A 21,495-nucleotide genomic window follows, 5' to 3' on the forward strand; every position below is an offset into this window, starting at 1 on the left:
TTTATTTTAAAAAAACATATATTTGCGCCGCATACTCACCGCCTTAGTAGCACACGATCCCCGGTCCACCACCGATTCTTCGGATTGTGTGGAGGGATTCCCGTGCAACAGGAAGGGGCCGGCACTTCCGGTCCAATCAGCTACTGGCAAAGATAGTGAAAGCCAGATGCCCAGCGCAACGCGCAGCGGACGCGCTGAAAGGTGAGAGCGAGAGTGCCTGTATTCACGCTAGGGGAGCGCCTGGTAAAGGGCTCCTCCGGACTATTGTATGAACTGACTACAAGGAGTGCCTGGTAAAGGGTTCCTAACTACGTTGTTATACAATTCACCTACTGTTTTTAAAACTGCATATCTTTTAAAATTGCACCGATTCACTCTTTATTTTAAAAAAACATATATTTGCGCCGCATACTCACCGCCTTAGTAGCACACGATCCCCGGTCCACCACCGATTCTTCGGATTGTGTGGAGGGATTCCCGTGCAACAGGAAGGGGCCGGCACTTCCGGTCCAATCCTCCAATCAGCTACTGGCAAAGATAGTGAAAGCCAGATGCCCAGCGCAACGCGCAGCGGACGTGCGCAGCGGGGGCGCCGCTGGCGCGCCTTCGCAAGCCCGTCTGCGCCCGTCCGCGACGGGCCGGGACCAGGGGCCATATCCCCTACCCAAATGAGTAGCGCCATGCTAGGAAAAACGAGCTGCCGTACCCACTACTCTAGTGATGAGCTTTGGAGTCTCAATAGTATAAAGGCAGGCAAACCAGCACTATGTGCACGAATGGGACCATTAAACACCATGGGCCCTTTCTGTTGCAATAACTGCAGATGGGAGAGTGTCAGCTGGCAGGATCCCACTCCAATAAGTACCACAAATCTTGCCCTCAAGTGCATCTATCTTAACGCCAGATCCCTACCCAAACACGCTATGGAGATATGGGACATTCTGACTGATCTCAAACCCGATTTAGCCTTTATAACAGAGACCTGGCTTGATCATCATAGCACCCCCGATATCGCAATAGCCCTTCCAATTGACTATAAAATTCTTCATCTAAATCGAGTGAAGAAAAGAGGTGGAGGGGTAGATCTGCTATTTAAGGACTCCCTCTCTTGCAGACAAGAGGTGATCACACAGGCCAACAGCCACGAAGCTATGGCCTTCTCAGTGTCTATAAATACTAATATTCTATTTGACGGAGTGATAATTTATAACCCCCCAGGCAGCACGATGGATTTTAGTGTCCAGCTCCTTGCACAAATCATGCCAGTCTGTCTCAAAAATAAAAACATCCTGCTGATAGGGGATTTCAACATACACCACGACAACTGCAATAATGCCCTTACCAAACAGCTACTAGAGGATATGGAAATCCTACAGCTGACTCAGAGAATTGATCAGCCTACACACATAGCAGGACACACATTAGATCTGATGTTCTCTAATATAGGAACCATTGACATCAATGAGATAAAACCAATGACATGGACAGACCATTTTTTGATTGTGTTTTCCATCAACCTATACTCTAAACACCTCAAACTACCGACCTTGGCATCAGTTAAAACAAGGAGCTGGAAAAGATTTTCGGTAGAAAAATTCCAGCAACATTTTACACACATAAACACAATAACCACTAACACGAATGATGAAATAGAACTACTCCAGAACAACATCAGGAGTGCACTGGAACACTGTTCAGTTTCACACTCTAAACACAAAATAGATCCACTATATCAGAGAAATGGTACGGACCAGGACTAAAGTTAATGAAAAGGAAATGCACATTATATGAACATAAATGGAGACTCAATAAAACCCTTGAAACTAGAGCCACATACAAAAAAGAACTCCCACTTTACAATAAAGCCATCAGGAAGGCGAAGAAAGAATATTTCTCACGTAGAATAACAGAAAATAAAAACTCTTCAAAAGAACTATTCAAAATAGTCAAAGAACTGTGTGGCCCTACGAGTCTTTCAATTGATCTCACTCCTTCGCAAGAAAACTGCAACAAAATAAACGAATATTTTTGTGAGAAAATAGACACAATCTATGCCTCTTTTTCCAATACCGAACTGAAACACACAGAACCTCATGTACCATCTACAATTCAGGCTAACTGTCTTAGGTTCGGCCCCTTCTCAGAGGAGGAGGTGAGTAAAGTTATGTTAGAAGTAAAATCAGGCTCCTCTTCAGATCCATGTCCACACCACATTTTCTCGCAATTAACTCCGATAATATGTCCGGCCATAACAAAAGCATTTAACCTTTCTCTAAACTCCGCTGAATTTCCAAAAATCTGGAAAAACGCCATAGTCACCCCTCTATTAAAAAAAGCGGGTTCTGATGTTAACAACCCGGCAAACTATCGGCCTATATCACAGTTACCTTACTTATCTAAGGTATTAGAAAAACTAGTCAACAGACAGTTGTCCAACTTCTTGGAAGCCAATGATCTACTGGATATATCTCAAACAGGGTTCCGGACCAACAACAGTACGGAGACAACACTCCTAGCAGTGATGGATAACATTAGAACCCAGGTGGATCAGGGGAAAACAGTCGCCCTGATATTATTGGACCTCTCGGCGGCATTTGATACCGTACCTCACAATCGGTTACTGGAAATTCTTGCAGCAAAAGGAATCCTGGAAAATGCCCTAGGGTGGCTACAGTCTTTCATGCAAGACAGGACACAATCAGTACAGATGGGTGACTTCTCATCCCCTCCCCGGAACATCAAGTATGGGGTACCACAGGGGGCATCATTAAGCCCGACTCTGTTCAATGTGTTTGTCTCTTCATTGGCCAAAATAGGACGAAAATGGGGTGTCGATATATGTTCCTATGCAGACGACACCCAATTGATGATCACACTGGACGAGGAGGATGACCCAAAAGATAGATTACTAAATTGCCTTACGGAACTAGCCAATTGGATGCATAGTCACTGTCTTAAACTAAATGCAGACAAATCCGAAATAATGTTGTTTGGCAGACATACACAGCTATGGGACAGCAGCTGGTGGCCCACAACATTAGGCACCCCCCCAAGCCCGACACTGACGGCCAAGAATCTAGGGGTGACACTAGATAACACTTTAAGTATGAAAACCCACGTATCAACAATCTGTGGTAAAGGCTTTGCACTACTGAAAATGCTCAGAAGAGTCTTTCCATGGATTCCCACTGAATGTAGAAAGATCTTGGTCCAGTCTCTACTAATGAGTAGGCTGGACTATGGAAACTCCTTGTTTGTAGGAATGGCTGACTATCTCTTTTCCAAACTACAGGTCGTACAAAACGCTGCAGCCAAGGCAATCTGCAACAAAAGAAAATACGACCCAGCCAAGAGCTGTATGAGAGAACTGCACTGGCTGCCAATGAGACAAAGAGCTATCTTTAAGCTACTGTGCATAACGCATAGAATACTGCACAATATAGGCCCTTGTATTCTAAAAAACAGAATCAAATTTTATGTCCCATCTAGAAATCTATGCTCCCAAACTACAGCTAGAGCAAGAACTACACGTGTGAAAACAGCAAGGATGGGCGGGCGAGCCTTCTCCCACCTGGCGGCGACCAGTTGGAACGAGCTGCCTGTGAATCTTAGATTAGCAGACAGCTTCCTGTCCTTCAGGAAGCAACTGAAAACATTTCTCTTCCCTAAACTTGACTAAAATTAACCATCTTGTACTTACCTTTCATTTCATCACTGTCACTATAGCGCCGTGATATCCTACCCAGGATGATTGTTTGCGCTTTATAAGATCTTTTAACATTAACATTAACATTAACATTCACCTACCTGAATGAGAGGAGACACCAATAATGTAGCATGCCACAATTTGGTGGGTGAGGTGTCTCCTCTCATTATTTAAATAACCCTGTAGGTGATTTTGGGAGAATGGTAGGTATGAACCCAACTGTCCCTAAGCCCTCAAAACTTGTGTATGATTAGGATTGTAAAAATGTCCCTCAAAAGAATGCTGTTACTTTTAAAGTTTTGGAGTTCTCCATGCGTGGGCGTCTGTCCACGCGCATAAGCCCGCTCCATCACATATGTGTCAAAATGCTCATGTAGTATCTGCTTATTTCTTTCACCAGGCTAGATTAGCTTTTCTGGAGCTTAAATCCTAATTCTTTCTTTTTGCTAAAAGGAGAGGTATTTTTTGTAAGAGCTCGCCTCCCCCACTTGAAGCGGCTTCAAGCAGTGCGTCATATGGAGAAAGCAGACTGACCTTCAAAAAACCTTGCAACCTACATTCAATATGTTCCTCTGTCATGTGTTTTGGAATTCCCCTGAGATGCTGAGTAACCGCCTCCTGTTGATGACAGCGGCAGTTCTGAATGGTCTTAGTACTATATAACTGAATGGGAGGAATCACCTTTAGGTTGAGTCATTCGGCACAAGCACCATCATCAGGTCTCTAGGGCCTGCTTGTACTGACCACCACAGTTTTGGATCCTCTCCCATAAGTTAGGAGAGACAACCTTCGGATGCATTCCCCTGCAAGGGCCTCTCGGAGGGAAATTATCAAGACCCAAAGCTTGAAATTCTGTGGTACCTAAATACCATTTCAAACCAGACCCAGTTTGAAAGGCTCTATAGATAAGAGCTCCTACCTTGGAAATCTATTGAACAAGCTCACAGCATCAGAACTTGATCATGGTCCCAAAGCCAAATTACCCACAGGGTTCAGTAGGTTTTTCACCATATCCCTATTTTTAGATGTCAAACTTGATTCCCAGACCCAGTACATCGGTACTGTGTATGCCTGAAACTTAAGGTGCACCTCAGTGGGGTGGTAACTAAACCTTCTAAATCGTAAAGACCTTTTAATTTTGGTACTTGAGCATGTGTATAGAGTTTTTTCACTTTTTATCTTAGCAGGTCTGAAACATAAAGAAAAGGAAGATTAAAAAAGCTCAAACTGTTACTTGTTTAGGTACCAGTGATTTCAGATGCTGGTCCTTACAATTTATCTATTAATCAATCTGAAATGGTACTGCCACCTGAGGTTTTACTGTATAAGAGTCAATAAATATTGGAGCCTTGAAAGACGATTTTAATTGAATCTTACTGTTTTTTCTGTTACCAGCACAAATATTTGACACCCAGTGGGGGTGGGATAAATCCCTTCCACATTGATTGTTTAGGTTCCAAATCGGATTTGGGGCCGAGCCCATGCTTTTGTTTTGTTCCTCCAGGAGTAGAGCTTTTTGTTGGTTCCAGTCATGTTACCTTGTGGACAGGTGCCTTTCTGACCTCAAAAGGTAATGGTTTGGCATAGACTCAGACTCCCCAGCACTCACATCCTACTATAAAGTTTTACTCTGTTGCATAAAAGCAAAGGAGACTTTTAAAATGCTCCTTCCTATAAAGTAGTCTGCTTCTTGTCGTCTATTTTAAAGGCTTACTCCTTTGACTCCAAATAAACAATTCCCTGTAAGAAGTCCTCTTTGATGATACAGTTCAATGTCACTTCATCTTGACTTTCCTCTAAACTGCCTTTATCAACGTTTTTTGGAAGTAACGTGCAAGATGCCCCAGCATGTACCTTTTGTGGGCAACCTACCAGCTCAACCTGATTTGTTATGCAAGGGTGGATTAAGGAGGGGTGCTGTTCTCAGTCAGTCAGAAATACTTTATTTCGCCTCTAAAAGAGCCATAAAAAGGTTGTACAAACACAATTTCATTTGAAAACAGCACTTCCACACACATTAAATTTACAGGTTTTAAAATGATCTGTATCTACTACGAATCTTAAAAGCGGTAAAAAGGTAATTTAAACTACAATATATGATCTCAACTGTTCCTCGGGAGCGTAAAAACTCTATTGCCAATTTATAACTCATAATCCCTGCAGCAAGTAATAAAGGACGAATAAACTGTTTCCTCTGGGGGATGTAAAGTCTACAAAAGAGAATAAAACGCAAAGTGCTTTGAGGTGAACAAATGTCACACGGACAACAGGGAGTGAGGCAAACCACGTGCCTTGGATAGGAAAAGCGGCAAAAAATTTACAGTTTTTAAACGCAACCTCGTCAGCAAATATTTCCTTCTTTCGTTTAAGTCAATTTGCAAGTACAGGGCAGGCTCTCTCTGTAGTTGTGAGAGGAGCTCTGGCTGATCAGTCATACTACATATAGGGCAAGCCCCGACATAGCTTTGATAAAAGAAAAAGTGACTTTATAGTGATTGGTGAAACATTTTCTAACATATCGGGGTTTGAATAATACTCTGGTACACCCATTTTAGCAAAACACGTTTTAACATACATAAGCCAGGTATGTCTAAGCTATTATCCAGCTTCATGCAATCTGTCAGTATTGTTCTGCAGAGGGCAGCCTCTGGCTTCTTCCAGGTTTTTAACCAGAGCAACAACAGTTGAATCGCTATATAGTCTTTCAAATGAGTCATACCAACTTCCTTGTGACAAAAAGAAATGGCGGAACACTGAGGCACTGAGAGAAGTCTTCTTAGAAACATGTTCTCTGCTACTTGGAGTGATTTGCAGTTTACGTGTCCCCACACCCCGGCCCCAAAGGTTACTAAAGAAAGACTTTTACTCTTATAGATATATAAGATCTCCTTAATCGGTCTTTTAGCAAATCTAAAAATAGCATCAATAGATTTCTGAAATTGCATAATTCTAATATTTAAAACATGTTTCCAATTCAAATCAGCATCAAATGGTACCCCCAGATAGGTAAAATATGGAACCTTCTCAATTTCTTCGCCCCCCCAGTAAAATAAATCTTGTTTTGGCTTTTTTTGGGCCACAATTCATGATGAAAGATTTTGTGCGATTTACTTTTAGCCCTAGATTGTTCATAAAATCATTAAGTTAATCTAACAACACTTGTAGGCCATTTGCTGTCTTGGCTATCAGGACAGCATCAGCAGCATATAGGAGAACGGGAATTTGGCACATATTACATTTTGGTATATCTTTTCCCACCTTACATAATTGGTCTCCCAGCTCATTAATGTATAGTAAAAAGAGCAATGGGGCCCGGACACAGCCCTGTCTTACCCCAATATCTGAAAAGAATCCTTCAGTCAAATCTCCCCGATTGTTATAGCGTACTGAGGCTGAGATATATCCGTGAAGCTTTCTGAGCAAGGTGATGATTGCTCCATCGATCTCCATTTTTAACATAATGGACCATAGTTGGCTGCGATTCACTGTGTCAAAGGCACATGTTAGGTCCATAAACGTTAAGTGGACACAGCCATTTTGTGCTTTAGTGTACTTTTGAACAATTAAAACCAGATTTAAAGATTGTTCTACAGTTCCAAGTCCTGGACGGAAGACAAATTGGTAGATTGAAAGTGCCTGATGTTCCAGTGCCCAAAGTTCTAATTTATCCAAAATTAAGAAAACAACACAAGTTGCACCACTCTGAATGTCCAATATAGTATTAATTAGTCCAAATCCATCAGGTTTCTTTTCAAAGCAATCTTCTTTATTTCAATTTATCATGTACACATTAAAACATCAAAAACAGCCAAAGCAGCCGACGCGTTTCGTCCACCTCGGGACTTCTTCAGGGCTGCAACAAATTTAGTAAAAATACATAGAATAAATATCACACATAAGAATTAGGCACAAAACAATTAAAACAATACGATACACAGACATTTGGACTAATTCATACTATATTGGACATTCAGAGTGGTGCAACTTGTGTTGTTTTCTTCACTTTCATTCCAGGACTTGGAATAGCACAGTGTTAGCGGGTGCTTATCAAGTTTGCACACTCACGGTGAATAAGAATATCACCACTAGATAGGATGGGATAATCCTAAATCCGGTGCTGTCCCAGAGGGATACCGCTAGCTTTGCTTTCTTTTGTTTATCCAAAATTACCCTGCCCAATATTTTTAACCGAACTACCAAGCAGGGAAATTTGGCGATAACAGTGGGGTTTGGTTTTATCCCCCTTTTTAAGTCTCGCGAACTGCGTTGCACTGCGCAGCAGTGCTTGCGCAGGCAAGAGTCCTTTTGTCCAGGCTTTGAAAATCGACCTGGAAAATGCAAACGCTTGTGCGTGTGATTTTACCTTTGCGGCCTGCTATTGGCCTTTCCGTGCGTGTTCTTTTGTAAAATAGACACCAATATGCCAGAGGTGGGCGCATAGCTCCGCCCCTGGCCAATTGGTGTCTATTACGCGCATTTCCTGCCATATGGTTTCAATTATCGTGCCCAGACACTGGCGCGATAATTGAAAGCATATGGGCGCGCGTGCACCACTCGCGGCTTTGTATTTCACAAAGGCGATTGCTTTCGCGATCGCCTTTCTTTTCCCTCCCCTTTGCCCCCTTGTTTAATAAAGGTGCTGCCTAGGGCGTATCGCTTTCACATGCTTTGGACTTAGCCGTAGGCATAGGTGGAAACCTTAACCTCTAGGGTCAGAAAGTATTTTAGCTTTTTTGAGTGGCCGTGAATTATAGTGCAAGAGAAGCATTGCAAGAAGAGGGGTAATCGGTGCAAATGCATACCCCTGCAGGCATTGCCAAAAAGGCAGAGTGTTCAGTAGCCGCAGCGAACATGACGGAGGTGGTCTGGAAATTTTGCACAACATGTGAAGCTTCTGGCGAGAGTAATGCACCAACATGCACCTTCAGGGCGCTTTGCACTGATAGAAGGCACGCACCCCGCTGTATGATATGGGAGCTGGGGCAGGAGCCTTGTGGTGTCAGAAGCAGAGCTCAGAAGCATCATCGGGCAGAGGTGAACACACTCTGGGGCTGTCCATGAAACGTAAACAACCCTGCAGTGAATACCTGCTCCAAGCTTCCCTGGTAACACTCGCGTGATACTGCCTCACATCATCTCAGGAAAACATGCCTGCAGAGATTTGTGAATCGGGTGTTAAGAGATGCTGTGGTTCACGTCAGAGCCCTGATTAAGCTACTGATGCAGAAAGTATCTGCATTCTAAACACCCAGTCTTTGCCCTGTTTGTGGCAGTGAAGCAGTGTGCGGTTTGACCCTGGAACTGGACAGCTTGGACCATGCTTGGAATCTGCCACCTTTAGACAAAAAATCAGAGGAGGAAAGATCTGTGCCTGATCTTTATTTTTGGGCAAAGTCCTTCTGTTTCTCCACTGCCAACCCGTTCTTCCGGAAGCAAACATGGCAGAAAAGGGAGACTTTTGTCACCCGGCTGCCTAATTCTTCAAAGCGGGGGTGTCTGAAAAGACGACACTGCTACACAAGGTGCAGGTAAGTTTAATCCGTCTTACAACACTGAGGGTATAATAGCCACTGCCAACCTCGGAACAGTCAAAGCATTCTGTTCCAATTACAACAGGAACCCTCAATATTCTTTACACGACCAATAATGCAAGCTCAACCCAACATATCCCCCTCCCTTCCAGCATCGCAATGAAAAATACTGTTGTAACATATAACCAACAAGCATTTGCAATGCAAGAGGTCTCGCATTTACGCGAGTTTAATCTATTGGCATTGTAAATGCCAATGCCTTTTATCTGTTTTGAAAACAACACATAAAATAAAAGGCATTGTCATTTACAATGCCAATAGCTCAAACTCTCATTAATGCGAGACCTATTGCATTGAAAATGCGTGTTAAAATTGGCACTATAATGGCTTTTTGCCAGGTCTGGACTGGGGGGCCCACTATTGCAGCTTTTAAAATATTTGTAATCAATGGGGCCCAAAGGTCTGGTAAATACTTGTATAGGTCCACAGGAATTCTATCCGGTCCCGGGGCTTTCTCTGGACGACTATTTTCTATAGCTAAGTACCTCGCTCACCTGAATTGAGTTACTTGGGGCACGGATAGCTCCTATATCACAAGGAATTTCTATGGCCGGCGATAAGTTAACTGTCCTTGGCTCGGGCAAAAAAAAGTTCAGAAAAATGGTTAACCCAAGCTCCGGCTGGAACTACTGTGTCTATTTTAGGCATTTCATCAGCAGATATGGGAACAGAATTAACCACCTCACAAAAAGCACGGGAGTCTTTTAAAGCAGATGCGATTTTTAAATCTTCCCAAGCCTTGTCCTTCAAGAAGCGCTTCCTTTCTCCAATTGCCTTTCTATAATCCTTCCTTGTGTTTATTATTTCATCCTTATTTCTCGGAGTCTTTTTTAATGCCACCCATAGTGCCTTATGTGCTTCGGAGCAGATTTTATTGAACCACCTTGGGTGTTCTGGGGCTTTTCTACTGCATTTGGTCAGTTTATCTGCCATGAAGCTATTAAGATTTGTAAAGGCCACTATGATTTTCTCTGGGGGAAGGCAGGATCTGAGAGTACTCTCTCTATATCTGCCTTGTTATTTGTTATAAGGTCTTTAAAAAAGGCCGCCTTACCAACCTTTTCCCATTTCATACTAAGGCCCTTATTTCTATTATATATAACCCTGTGTTGTTTTTTCTTGTCCTTCTCTATTTTTTAACACCAGTAGATTTAAGGTTAAAACAATGGGGTTATGGTCACTCAAACAACGTGCCTTGTCTAGGCATCCCATAAAAAATGGTACTAGATCTTTACTAATTAAAATATAGTCAATAGTTGAGGATGATAAGATACCTACATATGTTGGGATCGGGGGTGGGGGGGGAGGGGGGGGATAGTCGCATCCAAATCTTGTGCACATTTCAGATCCTTAGTGGTGGTAACTCTATTCAGTGTATCCCCATAAGGCGTATGTTTAAACTGATTCAGGGACTGATCCCTCTTGTCACAAATGCCGCAGGATTCCTGGACCCTAGGACCACAAGTTCCTATATTAAAATCCCCCACCCAAATTATTTGCAGATTCTTTGTATGTTTTTTTCTGGGCATCGGTTATAACATCCTCTAAATCATCTACAATATTTGTCACAGTTGGATCAAAAATATTATAATGAAAATGAATTAAAAGCAGATCAAATGACTCTGATGTAATAATTAGAAGCAACTGATAGTATTCAGATTTACACAGTTTTCTTTTTGCAATGTCTATCAGTGCCAATGATATGAAAGTGACCAAGCCCCCTTTTGCTCTACCAGCTCTAGAGGGGACAGCTGGTATATAATAGGAAATGCAAAAACAACAGTTGATGGACAGAACGCAGAACAATGTCATACATTCACCCCAGTACAGAGATCTGGGCCTAAATCCATCGTTTTTTTGCTTGCCATTCCAGGTTGAACCCAGCCATATGCAAATCAGTCTTGACCCTGTGCCTCATGGGAACAGTCCAGCCCGAACTGCCAAGCCAGGTCCTCCCTGGACTGGAACCAAGCATCCTAGGACCGGTTTCGGGGTTTCACCCCTCTTTAGCCAGGATAGCTTGATTCTAGTGGCATGGAGAGCACGGGACTCACATCTGAGCATACCCGTCCCACTCGGGGTGACAAATGCAAAAACAACAGTTGATAGACAGAATGCAGAACAATGTCATACATTCACCCCAGTACAGAGATCTGGGTCTAAATCCATAGTTTTTTTGCTCACCATGCCATTCCAGTTTGAACCCAGCCATATGCAAATCAGTCTTGACCCTGTGCCTCATAGGAACAGTCCAGCCCGAACTGCCAAGCCAGGTCCTCCCTGGACTGGAACCAAGCATCCTAGGACCGGTTTCGGGGTTTCACCCCTCTTTAGCCAGGATAGCTTGATTCCAGTGGCATGGAGAGCACGGGACTCACATCTGAGCATACCCGTCCCACTCGGGGTGACAAATGCAAAAACAACAGTTGATGGACAGAATGCAGAACAATGTCATACATTCACCCCAGTGATATTATTCAAGCAAAGCTCTCCAATCAGGATTATCGAAGGCCCGCGATGTTCCATGAAACAATACTAAAACCCTCTATTCACGTGTTAGACGCTGGGTCATTTGCTGCCGATAGTGCCGTAAAATCCTCTGGTAGAGTTCCTTTGCCCTCTTAAGTCCATGCTTCGCATAGGAAGGTGATTATTATGCATTGAGAGCTCTGCCTCATCGTCCTTACGATGGACCTACGGGACTCGATGAAGTCAGGCAGTACGACTTCCAATGAGTGAGGCCCAATGGCTAGCAATGGGTGCAGTCAGTCACAGAGGTCCATACTAGAAAGAGGGGCATATCTATTTGTGAGGTGTAAGCCCGAATTGCCCAGAGGGATAAAGCTTGCTCGGTCCACCCTATGGTAGAATGTTGGTTCTAGACACATTTGAGGGAAGGTGGTATAGAAATGGCCAGGAGGGAGTGCTAAGATCTGGGTACCCTTAGGTTGAGCTCTGTGTAACTGAAACAGGAGGGATCTCGATATTGATGTATTATTGAAATTGAGTACCACACATTTGCCTCCCATGGTTTTTTGGGTCGGTCCCACCCACCCTTCCCTTCTTCCCATAATAATTTGTCTGGAAAGTCAAGATCCTCCCCTTGTCAGGCCTGTTGTGTGAGCAGTCAGCCAGTGAAGAAATCTATCGATTAACTGAATTGTGGTTTCAAACTGGCCCTCCCTCAAGATGGGAACGTTTCCAAGAACTAATACGAGGGGTGCCGCTAAAGGTGGTAAATGCAGCGATTGAGACCTGTTGTGGGCCTGCCCCTCTACATTTTTCCCCTGTTTTCAGATGTCCGCAATGCCGCCTGGTATTCTAGGTGTCTGTAAATTACTTGGCGGCCTATCTGAGACTTTACTAGGAGGGAAGAGGGAAGTAGATATAGGTTCCTTCAAGTTAGAAGGGTTTCCAGTCCTTTGCTCTATGCTGGTATGCCCATGCAGGTGGAGAACAGGAACGAAGGTACTCTGGCTCGTATTATGATGCGGTTTCTGTTGGAGTAGCTGCGATGAATTATCTCCTGCAATTATCGGTACTCTTGAGCCCTCCTCCGTCTCACGATAAGTCAACTGTCCTCCTTCCATACCAGCGCGGGAATATTGGATATGAAGGTGTCACGGTTTACCCAAGCCCTCCAATTTAGTTAGTCTCTCTTCAATCTCCGATAGTTTAAGCTGGAGGGGAGTTAGTAACAACGTGACCAGGGTCTCCATTCTTTTCCAAAACTCCTTTCCACCCGACTGGGAGGGCAACATTGCCCAGTCAGTGGTCAGTGGGTCAGAAATTAGTCCCTGTTCAGGTTCACTGTGCCCTTTAGGCTTAGCCAAACAAGACACCTCACAAACAATTTCTGTTTCTTGTTTTTATGCCTTTTCATGCTCATTCTTGCGCAACCTCTGGGCAATTTATCTGCTAACGGCTGCTCCCTTATTTGATGTTGCACATTAATTTGTTGGAGCTACTATGGCTGCGCACATGCACCTATTAAGAATCGTCTCTATTTCGTGATATTCCAGTTATTGGGTGTACTCCACCTACATAAGACAATTTGTTACCCACAGTGCATTGTAATAGATCTGCCTATTACATTGCTTACTAGTAGTTTGTATTTACTCCATCTCACTTGCACAGTCAACTGTATACTCTGTGTGTTTTTATGACTACGCCCAACAGTCATTTTTTTATCACCACCCATATGTTTTTACATAGGTATTGGATGCCGCCTTGGGTATAATATGCCGAGGCTTCAGGTGTCTTTTTGCTCACCCGACAATTCGAGTATGTTATCTACACTATTATTGTGTTGGTCCGGATCATAATATGAACTTTAATCGGAGCCATGTATATGTTTTGAGTGGGTGCTTATGATTTTGATAATGCACAATTTTGTTTCTCTTTCTAGGGAGTATGCTGACCAGTACAATCAATTTTTGAGGGATTTTCCACTCCACTGGTTGTATATAAATATTTCTTCCACTTATTTGAGGCAGTGCAAGTGGACATTTAACATCACTTTTTTCACACACTTCGGTCCTGATGAAAGCCGCTACACCTCTACGGGGAGTGTCAGGCTGAAACATGTCGACCCTTTCAATTCTTTGACTGATTGAATCTTCCTCAGTTTCAGCTTTACCTTTCAATCCTGACTTAATATGCCATATTAAAATGTTTCAGCATATCATAGTTAGTTTTAGCCACCTACAATTTTGTTTCACTTACCTCTCACCACACCTTGCTCATCAAGAGGTTTAGTATACGTCATCATCTCTAATAAAACATCCCTGAGCTCCTCCCTCTCAGTGAGGGGGTTGTAGCCCGCACTACGACTATGTTCGTAGTGCGAGGAGATCCCCAGTGATGAAGCATGCAACCCAAGGTTGGGTAAGTGGAATCCTCCTAAGAAAAGGATACTCCAGCACTCCAATAGCTAACTAGACCCAGGGGACTACTATTGTGTTTTCTAGTTGTAAGAGTGAGGGATCGGCCCCTGCTGGTCTTTACATTTCTTCTGGTCGTCTTTTTTGTGTACTACAGATCCCTGTGTGCCATGGCTACAAACCACTGCCTATGGCATAGATACGCCTGTCCTCTAGCTGGGTGCACTTTACCACTGGTGAGGGTACAGGTGCGTGAGCCCTGTACCCCTACAGTGTCTAAGTCTATTCTTATACATTGTAAGTGCAGTAAAGCCATGAAGAGTATATGGTCTGGGAGATTGTCATTACGAACTCCACAGCACCATAATGGCTTTACTGAAATCTGAGAAGTTTGGTATCAAACATCTCAACACATTAAACCCACACTGATGCCAGTGTGGGATTTAGGCCAAATGCACTCATAGGGCATCTTAGAGATGCTGCCTGAAAAGCAACCTAACTCTAGTGTCCTGGTGAGTGGCTGCTCGCCAGCTGCCACCACCAGACAGGTTTCTCGAGCCCCTGGGTCAAGAGCCTCCCGCTCTAAGGGTCCTGAAACAAAGCACATCCTGGGTCGAGGTGCCAAGCCTCCTCCCCCAGGATGGGCAGGGTCCACAAAGGGAAAGCTTCAAAGGCTTGTCGCCTTTGTGAGCTAGCCAGCCATTTGCTGCTCCCAGCAAACTGTCCGCCACCGGTTCTGACCCCCACTTTGGAGGGAGAATTGGCTGGAAAACCAAGATAGGAGGAGAGGTGTGTCAACCTTTGCCAACCCCACCCCTCAGTTGGGGGAGGCGAGGCGAAGCACAACTCTCAGTCCCCGCCACCTTGAAGATGGGGGGGACCCATCCAAACAGAGTAAGGCTTATGCCACCCTCCAACTGGAGGGTGGCACAATAGGGGGTGTAACCACCCCAAGGAAGGGACCCATTGGTCCCGACCTGTACTTACCTGAAACGCCCCTAAATTTAGTATTTAGGGGCAACCCTGAACCTTGCCTCCTCAGACAAGCAAGAAGAAGAGACGGAGGCCCAAAAAGCTGTGCTGAAATAAGAGGAGGAGGACACCAACTGACTTGACCCCAGCTGTACTGGCCTGTCCCGACCTCGACCTGCTCCTGCGAAACCCCGGCGTAGCCAGCAGCCTCCCAGAACCCGGAGGACCTGCCCTGCCTTCCCTACCAAGACTCTGTCTCTTGTGAGCGCCGGATTTGTTCACCAACAGACTCTGGTTCCAGCCAGGATCTGTGAGTCTGCACCACTCTGCACCTGATGCCCACGGCCCGAGTTTGAGTGGCCCAACACTACGAGGAGGTCTCCCCGGCAATCCTGACCTGGGATCTGGTGATCCCTGACCTACCTCCAGCCGACGCCTACAGCCTCTATCTGGAGGGTCCCCCCGACTGCGACCGAAGCCAGTAGGAAAAATCCAACGCCTAAAGACACCCCTGCACCCAACACCCCACGGCCTTGGATGGCCCAACCAACAGTGTCCAAGCATCCCCCTGCATCCCAAATTACCTCTCCAACCATTGGTCGCCTCCAGAAAGTCTTTGTGCCTAAGCCTGCAGTCTTTGTTGTGACCGGAGAAACCTCATTGAAACCAACAAGGCACCGAATGCCAATCTAGCACCCTGCACCCGGCCGCCCCTGTGGGTGCATCTTGTGCGCTAATTTGGATCCCCCTTTGCCCCGAGCTAAACCCTTGGAACTTTTCTCCCACATCCAAGTGGCGTGCCCGTTAGCAGCCACCAACCGGAGGCCCCCCACCCCCTATTGTATAACGTTAGGCCTCATCACTCTGCATCCGGCCGCCCTAGTGCCGCTGAGGGTGCTTTTTTGAGTGCATCCTTGACCCTGGAGGAACCCTTGTTTTAACCCCAGAAACTCAACCCCAAAGACCGTTTACTTACCTGCAAACCGATAACCTAATTTTTCTCCATAGGATTGAAAAACGTCTGTGTTGAAGGGGTTTGCATGGAAACACAAGAAACTGAGTTTTTGTGAAAACTGTTTTATTTGCCTTTTATCCAGGAAATGTCCCAGTGTGATATCTAGGCACACTGCACTGAGTAGAACAAGTAATCTTGAAAGTAATCTAAATTAATCAAAAGTAATGCAAAAGTAATTTCAACTGTAATTTAAACTTTGCACAAACCTGTAACAAAAGTCATTCTCATCCAGCTTGCTTGTTGATCAATCTGTCTGGAAAAGTACAATTCTATTTACCTGTACCAAGTCCTGCTTGGTCCTACAAATAAAATACAACAAATAAATATTTTTCATACAAACAATTGGTTTGGGTTCAGTCTTTGAGTGTGTGCCATCATTTCTTGCCTAAGTGTGTACAATAAATGCTTAACACTACCCTGTGATAAAGCCTTACAGCTCGCACACACTACCAGAAATAGAGAGTAATGTATTATCTACTTTAACCTCTGTAAGCCTTCGGGGGTCCACTGGACTCTGTGCACACTATACCTTACTTTGGTATAGTATATGCAGAGTCAGCTTCCTACAGAGACATACTAGAACTGCAAAATGTGACCCTCCAAGCAGTAAAAGAGTGGAAAAAACATCCTCCTTCCACATCATCCTGTGTTCGGTTTGTGCTGTTGCACTAATGGCTTCTTCTCTCTTTTCTGTATTTTCTTATAAAGTCCACACTGCAAAATGAATCAAACATATGTATCCTAAATACAGGGACACAAAGCTGTTTGCCAAGGTATGGCCCTGCCCCTCAGGGGTCTGGTCTCTGGACATTATCAGCCTCCTGAGTTCCACTCTCACTCCAATATTTGTGCTTGTGAAGACTTTTAGAAAGAAGTCATGTCTTGTTTCTGTCTGTCAGATTAATGTCTCGGCCCTTGCTTCTGCATACCAATAGGAAATGTGGATGCTATTAGAAATGTTGAGATATGTATAGGAAACTTTAAGCTGTCCCCTTTATGACTAAGTGCAATCTTTAGTTAGTTAACTTACAAGGAAATGTGTTTTTAAAATGCACCATTTTAGACCCTAACAACAACCTATTAGCGTAGCAGGATCATATGCTTTACCTGTCATGTGGCCTCAATTCAATGTAGACACACTTTTTTTTTTAAATAAGACTTATCACCAGTTATTCTCAAATTGTTCTTACCTTTTCTATAAAATGTTTTTGTGTAACCGGAGCTTCAAACTGGTGTGATAACAAATGCAAAAGTTAGTGGTGAAGCCCAGTGCAAATGAAATTGTCCTGCATGCTTTTACCACCTGACTTAGTGCAGATCGCTAAAGTAGGGTCAGACACTTGGAGTGCCCCAGATATGACTTCCGAAAATGCAGTACATTTCCAAAGGTGACAAAGTATTGCATAGATACCGGAAAAGCTGATCTGATTTTCTACCTTTCCACCAAATAATGTAGTCTTGCATCTACGCAATTAGGAAAATTTAGAAACATAAACAGATTTTTTTTCCATGCAAGGCTTTCCTCGTCTGGGGTTCAGAAGGCAAATGAGGCAACACTAAAACCAGTGCATATCAATTAGGACTGGCCAGACCCAACATCTAGAGCTCTGAATATCTTGGTTTGAAAGTGAATGCATGCATGCTTGCACACTGTACTTCTTCCCTGTATAGAGCACAGTAAATCCAGATAGCCCTGTGAAACAATATATTGTAGATAAAAAAAGAGATCTCACTGTGGATCAGACAAGGGACATCTTTTTAGTAGTCAGATGTTGTATTTTCCCGTTTGGTTTCAAGGTAAAACCGGACTTAAACCTCCCCCCTCCAATCCAGCTTTATTTGCATGGTATTATATATGTTAAAAGATCGGTCTTTCCAGTTGCTGTAAGGCTGAGTCAAGAAGAAGATTCTTCACACCGTCTGCAGAGCTGAAGCACGTTATTAGTTTGTCACACATCTCATAATGTCCTATTGGCAAAACATATACAGTTTTAATAATGTTAGTAATGTGTAACATTTGTCAGTGTAAAATGGTTAGAGAATGTATACATGTGTAGTGTTACAAATGTGTTCACTTAACTTAACATTTTAATGCAAAATATTTGCTGTGTGGAATAGTCTTCCATTTGTGTTTTCCTTTTATTTTTGCCATTCTGAGAGTTTTACGTTGATGAGTTATGACAAATGACATCCTTTGTTTAATGCTGAGTTCCATTCTAAACGTTTGATGTTAGTGAATAAAGCGGCAAAGATCTGTGGCCTTCCACACAGAGCTTTTTTACGAATCCCGAGAGCCTCTGCTTTGTTGCCAATCAGAACAAGAATACATTGCAGGAACTTCCTGATCTGATAACCCAGATAAGGCTGGTGAGCAGGTGTCAGTAATCCATCCACCCAGGATCCCGCCTGGCTGGGAATTATGAGAGGCATTTTGAAGATGCAATATTTCAGCTTTTTCTTTTCTGTGCCGGTGAAATAACTGATTGTGACATGGTTGAGTTCAGGGAGACTTTGTGAAGTCGCTGATATGGGATGAGACTTTTTAGACTTTGTCCTAATACTTCTTATCACACACCAGCAATTTGACAATATCTAAACCAAGTTAATTATTATGTTATAGTAAAAAAGTAATTCCTATTCCAGATAGGACTATTTTTTTTAAGTGAGCGCGTATTTTTTGCAAAAAATGACTTGTATGGTTTATGCAGGTTTCTTAATTGTAGCCCTTGCTTTCTTTGTGGAAGAAATTCACCTCAATAGATAGACATTTTCTCTGTGATGCTCCTCTTTAGATAAAGCAGTAGTAAAAATGGAGTGTGGTGTTCGTGCAGGCCTTGCTATCACTGATACTTGTATTAGAGTGTTGCCTAAGGCTTGGGCAGAGTTCTGTTTGTCCCTCCCATTATGTTTTTTATTATTGCAAATATTTACCAGATTACAAGGAATAAAATAGACTACTATACTGGTGGGCTGATAGTGGACATTATTTGTTCTTCACTACCTGCCACTGTATGGTAGTAATTGCCTCACCGTTCCTAGGGGCTTTTTTAATAGCAGGTTTTGAACCAGTCTATAAAGTGCCAATGTAGGGGCAGTCTTTACTCTGAGGGCTGAGTTAGGTCAGCAACACTCTCATTATTCACCAGTATGCATCACTTTAAAAGCTTTCATTGGCTTTTCTTTCACAAGGCCAGTGTTACTGTTTGTGTTCACCAGGCTTACCATCACTGACATCCATGCATAATTGTAAGCAAATTAAGTGGCAGGGACTGGACTCTCAGAATTACTTCTTCATACTGCCCTCTTTCTCCCAGGATATTCCAGTTGGCTACAGAGGCGGAAGCCACACAGCGGTTTGATGAGTTCTCACAGAAGCTTCGGCCATTCTATGAGAGTGTACGTCAGGGACTGACTCTTGATGTCATCCAGCAGCTAACAGACTGCATTAGGAGCCACCCCACCTGGTCTTTGGCGCATGTAGCTGTGGACACTGGCCAAACGGAGAGCTTCCGGCATAACAAAATCCTACGGTGAGGTCAAATGGTACATGTGAATAACCCCAGCCTTCCTCCCCTCTCACCCGGTGGGCCCTTCATTCTTAGGCAGTCGGTGCCATACTTTGGCTTGTGTCTGGGTGTCATTGCTGCACCATTGTCTGTTTTGGGCCGCATCTTAGTCGTGCTACTGCTGCACTTATCTGCTTGCTCCTTCCAGTATGTAAGCCAACGCCACACTGTGACATGACTGGGGGTGTTCCTGCTGCACCCATGTCTCTCTGCTCCTTTCAAGATGTCCACCAACGCCAGAATATGACTGACCACTGGGTGTCATTACTGTCTCTGTATTCTTCCTCCAGGACTTCAGCAAGTGCCATATCTTGACTAGCCACAGGATGTCACTGCTATGCCAGTGTCTGTCTGCCCTACTTCCTGTTTGCCCCTAATACTATAATGCAACTAGTACTGATTGTCAGTGGTCCACATTTGTCACACCTGCCCCCTCTATCCTTCATTTTACCATTCAATACATTGACTTGTTCCTCAGGGCAGTGCACTTGTCTGTCTCCATCTACCCCATACCACAACTTAAGCCAGTGCAGTGCTTTAAAGGTCAGGGGGTTCCACACTTCTACTAGTGGGTTTGCCATCTGAAAATAGAAATATCCAGTTGTAAGCACCCCCCCTTGTCCCCTACACTTTGACCAATAATGTGAGTAATTGTCCCTGTCTTCCCCTTACTTTGCATGCCTTGTTTTAGGAGCGTGAACAGTACAGAAGGTGAGAATGGTTGCACTCCACTGCATCTTGCCTGCCAGAAGGGGGACGTCGAGTGCATCAGAGAGTTAGTGGAACAGTGCAATGCCCGGAAGGACATTGTTGATAGCAATGGCGAGACTGTCTTCCACTATGCAGCCAAACAGAATGATCCCCGGATCACTGAGGTGAGTGCAGGAAGCCAAGCGGTGTCACACTCTGAGATGTCATATTAGAGGCAAAGTAGGGTCATGGGTCGGCCAGTATGGGTTCCCCATATCTAGGGATAAGGAATACCATAACACTTTTTTTTTTGTTAACGGTTTTTATTAGCATTTTATATCGTTATACTGTTCATACATCTGTAATTATACATCATATTTGTTTCATACATGTAATACGGGTTTTTCCCCACAAAATATTTATAGTTGCAACAATTCGATTGAGTTACCACTTGCTCAGTGTGAGATGTGAATTTGTTTATGTATCTAATCATGTTATGATGTACTCTGTTGCATGTGAATTCCACAATTAACTGGGGCTCTAACTGGGGTGGACCGTGGGGTGTTTTGGGTTGTGCTCGGGTGGGAGCGTTGTGTTTGCAGGTTGTCGTGCCATCTGCGATATACAGGTATATATGTTGGGGGGAGTGGGGGGCTGCGGCGATTTCTACGGGCTAACCCATGTGCCAGGCATTCATTTGAGCTGTTGAGGGTTTTAGGGGCATTTGGCTGCTTGGGGTCTAGAACTTGTGTTTTCGGTTGGGCTCCGAGTCTCTGGAGTCGGGGGTCTTGGATGTTGTGGGAAGTTCGTCGTGTGCTGTCTGTTGTTTAAATTGGTGAAGGAGTAGAGTCCACTCCATGGATATGTGGTCTTTGCATGTCCCCTTACTTCTTCATTCCTAATCGCATCTTCTTCTGCTGCTCCCCATTTATTCACTGCTCCCACCCATGCCACCATTGGGGGCCCTGACGGGGCGTGCCAGTGCATAGCTATTCCTCTCTTAGCTAACAGTACTGCCAGTGACGCGAAGTGTACCTGCTCCTTATGTTGTTTCCGTTGCCGGAACACTCCC

At 44.0% G+C, this 21,495-nt stretch overlaps 1 protein-coding gene across 2 annotated transcripts in view; it reads left to right on the forward strand.

Annotated features, from left to right (window-relative positions):
- Positions 1–21,495, forward strand: part of PLA2G6 (phospholipase A2 group VI) — a 269,817-nt gene that overhangs the window by 65,300 nt on the left and 183,022 nt on the right. For both annotated transcript variants that reach the window (XM_085601318.1, XM_085601319.1), the window contains exons 3-4: positions 19,482–19,697; positions 20,425–20,608. In XM_085601318.1, coding sequence (XP_085457444.1) covers positions 19,482–19,697; positions 20,425–20,608 — 400 coding nt within the window. The remainder of the gene's footprint in view (positions 1–19,481; positions 19,698–20,424; positions 20,609–21,495) is intronic.

The sequence above is a fragment of the Triturus cristatus genome, chromosome 4_2 (assembly GCF_964204655.1).
Source record: "Triturus cristatus chromosome 4_2, aTriCri1.1, whole genome shotgun sequence".
NCBI classification, from domain to species: domain Eukaryota; kingdom Metazoa; phylum Chordata; class Amphibia; order Caudata; family Salamandridae; genus Triturus; species Triturus cristatus.